Below are 6,961 nucleotides of genomic sequence, written 5' to 3'. Positions count from 1 at the left end.
CCTGAACGTTCTGACACACTTCTGAGTGTTCTGAGTGTTGCGTTCTGACACACTTCCAGTGATGCCAGGGGGTGTGGCTTATGCAAATAAGTTATGCTAATGAGTTATGCTAATGAGCTCCTGCACCTCTTTTTCTACGAAATGACCCCTGTCTGCAGCCAAGGAAAGGGTCTTTGCAGAAGACAAGGGGAGTCTCTGGTTCCACTCAATGGGATGAAGGTTCCAAGCTGGCCCCAGCTCACAACCTGGCTTGTCATATTCCGAGCCAACTGTCGTTACAGGCAATGTTCCCTCTAAGCTGTGGCTTCTTATGAGCAAAAATTCTACTTTGTGAGCTACTGACATTAAAGTTGTGAGTGAGCAATTTGGCTACTGCATAGATTAGTTTGCTCTGGAGCCATCCTTCCTGAGCTAAGAACAAAAATGTGTGAGCCGGAGGCTAAAAAACTGTGAGCTAGCTCACACTAACTCAGCTTAGAGGGAACACTGGTTACAAGTACACTTAACAGACCGCGCTACGTTAGTCCACAGCAAGGTTACCACAATAGCTGAGCAGGCCAGCCTCACCCCCAAGACTTTACGTCAAGTTCTCATTTCACCTTGTGGGTCACTTGTGTCTCAACACCGGCTGCCCTGTTTCCTTTTCATTCTGACTTACATCCTGCCTGCCGACCAAGCAGTTTATGACATCAATTTAAAATGGTAAAACAACACCATGGATAAAACAAGCCACAAATTAGGGCCAGGAAGGAAGATCACTTGCGGTGGCCTACACACACAAACACACACACACAGAGGCAGAACACAAACATGAACACAGGAAGCTGCCTTATACTGCACTGGACCATCAGTCCGTCAAGCTCAGTATTGTCCACTCAGACTGGTAGCGGCTCTCCAGGGTCTCAGGTGGAGATCTTTCACATCACCTATTATGTGATCCTTTTGACTGGAGATGCCAAGGACTGAACCTGGGACCTTCTGCATGCCAGGCAGATGCTCTGCCACTAAGCCAAAAACCACAACAGTAAAGCAGTGGGTTCTCCATTTATCAAACCTCTTTGGGAAGGGAGTGCCACAACCTCAGTGCTACTGCTGCGGAGGTCCTTTCCCATGTAGCCATGACCCGCAGGACCGCCAAGAGTGAAGGAACATTCAGCAGGGGCTGAGGCGTATCGTTGTGCAAGGAAGGGTGATAGGCAGGGTCACCGACCTCCAGGGTATCTGGGGTGATACCCTGATCAGCTTGTATCGCCATTGCAAATGCAGAGGCGTTCACAGTGGCAACTGTTCCACGTGGTATCTCCTCATGGTTTCCGTTCTCCCCACTCCCGTGGTCAATGTGGGGAGGGGCTGGAGCCAAACGCCATCCCCCCCTGCCCGTTTTTAAAAATCAGCACAGGCTTCTCAGAGAGCCAGTTTGGTGTAGTGGTTAAGTGCGCGGACTTTAATCTGGGAGAACCGGGTTTGATTCTCCACTCCTCCACTTGCACCTGGCTGGATGACCTTGGCCAAGCCATAGCTCTGATAAGAGCTGTCCTTGAAAAAGAGCAGTTTCTGTCAGAGCTCTCTCAGCCCCACCTACCTCACAGGGTGTCTGTTGTGGGGAGGGGAAGGGAAAGGAGTTTGTAAGTCGCTCTGAGACACCTTTGGGTAGTGAAGGGCAGGGTATAAATCCAATCTCTTCTTCTCTTCTTCTTCTTCTTCTTCAAATAGCACTAAATAACTGAATTTTGCCTGCACATATCTGGGGGGGGATTCCAAGCACAAGACCTCCAGTGCATGCCTGATCAATCGATCCACAGAGGCAGCAGAAGCAGCGCATGAGTTTTGTGACACCTAGACCAGCAATGAGTCAGTAAACAAACGACCTGCCTGGGAAGAGTCACTGACTTTTTAAAACCCAAAGTAGGTGATGTACTTTTATGAGCTTGGCAAAAAGCAGGAGTCAACCGAGGAAGTTTTTCTCAGGGATGGGGAACCTGCACATGTCGATCTCGGTCAGTCCCACAGACCATGAAGGTCCAGCCCCCCCCCAATATCTATCAATGATAAAGGGGGCAGCCCTGTTCCCAGAAATGTTCCTCTGGTGTCCATCCTCGGCCCCCATTTCATTTTTTATCTAGGAAACCCAGGCGGGCCTGACTTGGTCCTGGAATGCGTTTTTAATTAAAGGAGTCAGCTAAGGAACATGAGAAGTAATAGCTCATTATATCCTGCCCCAGGCCATGGGCAAAAGGCATCGGCCTTTCTTAAGGGCAGTAGCCCCAACGTCCCTCCACCCCTGGATCTGAACTCATGGGTAGGACTTTCAGCCGAGAGAGGCAGTGGGTTCCCGGCTCCCAAGCCACGTGCTCTAGCGCCACTGAGAGAGAACTGCAGGGCCCCTTCTTCCCCGGTGGCTTTTGGCCCATCGCTTCTGTGTCAACAAAGAAGCACCCAAGCAAGTGGCCACTCCCTGCCTTTGGGGAGCCCTGCCCTCCCACTGGGCCCAACCCTCTGTGTGGGCAGCTGATTCAGCCACTCTGGCAAAACAGGCCTCAGCATCAGCATCGGCTCTCTCGCTCCCTCTCCCTCTCCCGTGCAGCCCAAAGATGTCTCAATCCTCCATGGCGATCCGCTGGGGAATCTGCTCTGCTGGGAAGATCAGCCACGACTTCCTTGTGGCGCTGAAGACTCTGCCGCCTGAGGATCACCAGGTTGGATCAGTGGGGCTGGAAGGGGCTGGGGGGAAGAACTGGGGGGGGGGTCACACTTCATGAGTGAAGCGCTCAGCTTTCTCCCGTGGCTTTAAAAGCTCTCTGTCCCCCAGGCTTATAGCAGGAGAGGCTTTTCTCTTTGCTGTTACCTCCATGCTAGGAAAAGTTCCACTCGCTAGATTCTTTGTGTGTGTGTGTGTGTGCCTGGAAGTCATAGCTGAGTTCTAGCGACTCCCGAACGGGGCTTGGAGACAAGGGACATTTTTCAGAGAGATGGCTTGCTATTGCCTGCCTCTGCATCACGACCCTGGTATTCCTTGGAGGTCGCCCTTCCAAGTACTTGGCAGGGTTGGCCCCGCTTAACTTCCGAGATCTGATGAGATCGGGCTTGCCTGGGCTATTCCAGGTCAGGGCCACCTGCTAGATTCTTAACTTACCAGGAAGCAAAGACCCAGGAGCCCTGCCAGAATTAAGAAACAGCTGACTATGTTTGTTTATCTATTATCAGATTTATACCCCGCCCTCCCAGCCACGGCCAGCTTACATAAAAGAAGATGTATTTGGGTATTTGGAGATGGGAGCCGTTCTGCTGATGTCAAAAATCTTGGGGGCCGTCACTGTGCTGCAAGTTCCTGTAGTGGCTGTTACCCTCCGGTCCCAGTGTGCAGGATTCCCTTGCTTGGAAGGGTTGGGGCGGCCATGTCATTGTGAGATCCAGGCTGTGGTCACACAGGCGTTTTGATCGGGTTTCACCACTGTTCCCTCTCGCGTTTAAAATTGCCGATCAGACGGCCGCATCCGTCTCCCACACTGAAGTGGGCTCACTTGCGCGATCCTCCCGGTCCCCTAGCAAGTTTTCCTACACCCGGGAAATCAAGTCCTTTCCGGATATTTGTGCTCTGAATCTGCGATTTCGCCAAGCTGGACAGCCATCTCTCGCAAGGATCGTGATTAGGTCATCTGAACGTCCTTTTAGCAATGCCGAGGTTTTTTTACAAGCTTCCATTGTTGTGCGCATGAGCAATCCTGCACTGAATAAATTCAATGCACATATAGACTCCAGCGCTCAGTTGTACGTCGCCGGTTAATTTTGTTTGCTGTTGGTGGGGGGGGGGGAGACGTGCAAGAACAAGGGAGTAAGGCGAGTCCCAGTGGGAGTGGTGATTCGGCCATGTGTATATGCGCATGCGCAACGCCATTTTTTTAAAAAAAACAAGCCGTGCCACTCAAGTGGTGGTGCAACTATCTGAATGGCACCTGGAGCCTCGTAGCACGATGCAGGCGGTTCAGGGAGGGACGTGTGGTCATCCCAACCCCCCCCCCCAAAAATATTCCCAATCAAATCTATAGTGGGAACAAATAACCACAGCTCCAGTCCCCAGCACAGACCCAGTCCCCCAGACACAGCAGGAGTGGCCGGCAGCCAACGTCAGGGGGCCTGCGACAAGTGGTGGGTGACTACAAAAGGGAGGACACTGAAGGGAACCAAGCCCTTGGGACAATGCCCTCTACTGGTCACTCCCCCCCCCAGTCTGTCTTAGACCTCTTTGCTTTTTGATGGCCTTGCTTATATCAGAATCATTGAAAGAACTTAAGAGTGAAGGAAGCGAACATTTCGGTTAAGTCGTGAGGGAGAGGCAGGGATCCCCATTTTGATGGGGCCCGGCGAGGCGTGAACCTGCGTTTTAGTGGGGAGCAGGGGACTCTTGGTAGTATCCCTGCTGGCTGCTTTGTTTTGGTTCGTTTTCTCCTGTTGGCAGGGGTCTTTTTCTAGAAAAAGCCCAGCAGGAACTCATTAGCATAATAGGCCACACCCCTGACAGCACAGCACATTAACATATTAGGCCACACCCCCATCTCATCAGACGTGTGCTCATCCAGCCACACCCACCTTTCGCTTCTTATTCCGTTTACCTTGTTTGTTGTCAAAAACCAGGGCTTTTTTTTGTAGCAGGAATCCCTTTGCATGTTAGGCCACACACCCCTAATGTAGCCAATCCTAATGAGTTTCTGCTCTTGGGTGTGGCCTATTATGCTAATGAGTTCCTGCTGGGCGTGGCCAACTTCGGAGCCAGCCGGAACTCCGTTCCTGTGCGTTCCTGCCCAAAAATAGCCCTGCCTGTTGGCATTTGAGTTGTGGCCAGCTAGCACTGTGAGCCTGGGTGCCAAATTAGTGTGGGGAGAAAAGACTCCCCCAATAGGTAGGATCCGGTGCAGCACTTCTGCGGGCACGACGACTTCCATCCGCAGAATGTGAATTCGGCAGCTTGTTCTCCCCGCAGCAGCTTGAAATGCCCCCTGAATTCCTGCTCTTGGGGAAGAGGGGATTCCCCGAGAACAGAGTTGGGAGGCATTTTGGGCGGCCACAGGAGGAACAGAGCCACAAAAGTTCTGCTCTGCAGTAGGCAGAAGCCCTTGCGTCTGTGGAAAGAACTACTTTTAGAGACAATCTGGCGGTGGACAGGCCAGGTAAGAGGAAGGGGAGCTTGAACTTTAAGTTATTATGACCAGGGCTCTAGTCGGGGGGGAGCTCTCAGGTACGGAGCTCCGGAAGAGAACCTCTAGGGGGCGGGGCGGTCACGTGGTGAAGCCCCGCCCCCTTCTTTACCCCGCCCTCTGCTTCGATCCTCATTCCGTTTGGGAATGAGGATGAAGCAGGAGGGTAAGTAGCCGGGCCTTCTGACACACTTCCGGTGATGTCAGGGGGTGTGGCTTTCTGTCACTTCCGGTGATGTCAGGGGGCGTGGCATATGCAAATAAGTTATGCTAATGAGTTATGCTAATGAGCTCCGGCAGCTCTTTTTCTACAACAAGACCCCTGATTATGACTATTTATGAGTCTTATTAACCGCCCACCTTGCAAACAGGCTCTGGGCGATTTACAGTCACTATAAAACATTTAAAAATCACAATGAACATATAGTTAAAAACAAAAACAGAAAACTTTAATAGGACAATAAATACAACCAGTCCAGATGGCAATTACAGTATCTCTTTTGTCGGCCACACCGCTGTCCCACACGGCAGGGCAGGGGAGAGTATGCGGGGGCTATAGAAAGAAAGAGAGGGTGCCAGTTTCAACCAAACCCCCCCCCATTGCTGTCCTCAACTAAAAGTTGAAGATCTACCTCTCCCCCAGTCCAGTCCCTCACCCATCCAAGCATATTGCACCCATGCCACTGTGTCTCCTCCATGTGCTCTTGCTGAAAGCCAGGTCAGTCCGTAGGAAAACAAAGGCCATCCAGGATGTGCTCATGAGTGAAGGGGCAGACTTGGTATGCATGCTTGAGAGCTGGTTGGATATGGCACGGTGGGGTTCTGGACATTCAGGATGCTGCCCTCACTGTGGTTCCCTAGGCTGTACTCCGGGGGAACTAGGGTTGCCAAGTCTTCCCTTTAGCTGGAGTGGGGGACTCCCGGCTGTTTCCTGGAGCGCGCGCGCACAGCAACCACGTCACCCAGGAGTGACGTGATCATGCTGGGCACGCTGGGGCGGGGCCACAACCATCCGAGGGAAAACCATAGAGTTTTCCCTCGGATGACCGTGGCCCCGCCCCCAGCACGCCCGGCGTGGTCGCGTCACTTCCGGGTGACGTGCACGTCACGTACTTTGGGGGTGGGGTTCCCCCCGGGGCCCGATCCGCTGTTGGTGGGGAACGGGTCTCTGGGGCGGGGGTTTCCCCGCCCCCCGGGGGGGACTTGGCAAGCCTAGGGGGAACCCAGTGATTCTCCTTGTCCTCTCAAGTCAAGAATCCACAATTTAGTGAAGCATAATAAATAACCAAGTAACAAATACACAGAACAGTCAAGCCATGTTTCAAATTCAAAGTATGAACTATCATAGAAGAATCATATCCTGACACACTGAGTCGCTAGGTGGGATGTCATGTTCAGCCAAAATGTTTAATACAGGGAGCCACATCTCTGTAAATAAGGAATAATGTGAATTTTGAGATTTCATTCGTTGTGTGTTATTTTCCCCATTATAAACTGATCCCAAATTTTCTCACACCACTCTGATAGAAAAGCCCTTCTCTGTTGAACGACGTCTGTTGGTGGAAGACTTGATGGAAGGGAGTGATAGGACCAACCTATGGTCAAAGGGTAGGGGCAAAAACACTTTAGACAAAAAACAATAAATAAATGACACTGCCATGCACTCATAGATGCCTTTATGCATGAACTGCCACCACCTGGATAGCCCAGGATAGAAAGTTCTTGTCAGAACTCGGAAGCTAAGCAGGATCAGCACTGGCCGGTGTTTG

The 6,961-nt window shown here is 51.7% G+C and overlaps 1 protein-coding gene across 1 annotated transcript in view; it reads left to right on the top strand.

The window, feature by feature from the left end:
* The first annotated feature begins 2,532 nt into the window (after positions 1 to 2,532).
* The window catches only part of LOC107116603 (trans-1,2-dihydrobenzene-1,2-diol dehydrogenase-like), a 28,221-nt gene continuing 23,792 nt past the window's right edge, over positions 2,533 to 6,961 (top strand). The window contains exon 1 of the mRNA XM_015418544.1: positions 2,533 to 2,696. Coding sequence (XP_015274030.1) covers positions 2,592 to 2,696 — 105 coding nt within the window. The 5' untranslated portion in view covers positions 2,533 to 2,591. The remainder of the gene's footprint in view (positions 2,697 to 6,961) is intronic.

Source organism: Gekko japonicus, unplaced genomic scaffold (genome assembly GCF_001447785.1).
Source record: "Gekko japonicus isolate JY-2015 unplaced genomic scaffold, Gekko_japonicus_V1.1 scaffold299, whole genome shotgun sequence".
Classification (NCBI taxonomy): Eukaryota; Metazoa; Chordata; class Lepidosauria; order Squamata; family Gekkonidae; genus Gekko; species Gekko japonicus.
Note: the sequence above shows the minus strand (reverse complement) of the source record. Positions and strands in the feature narration are given on the sequence as shown.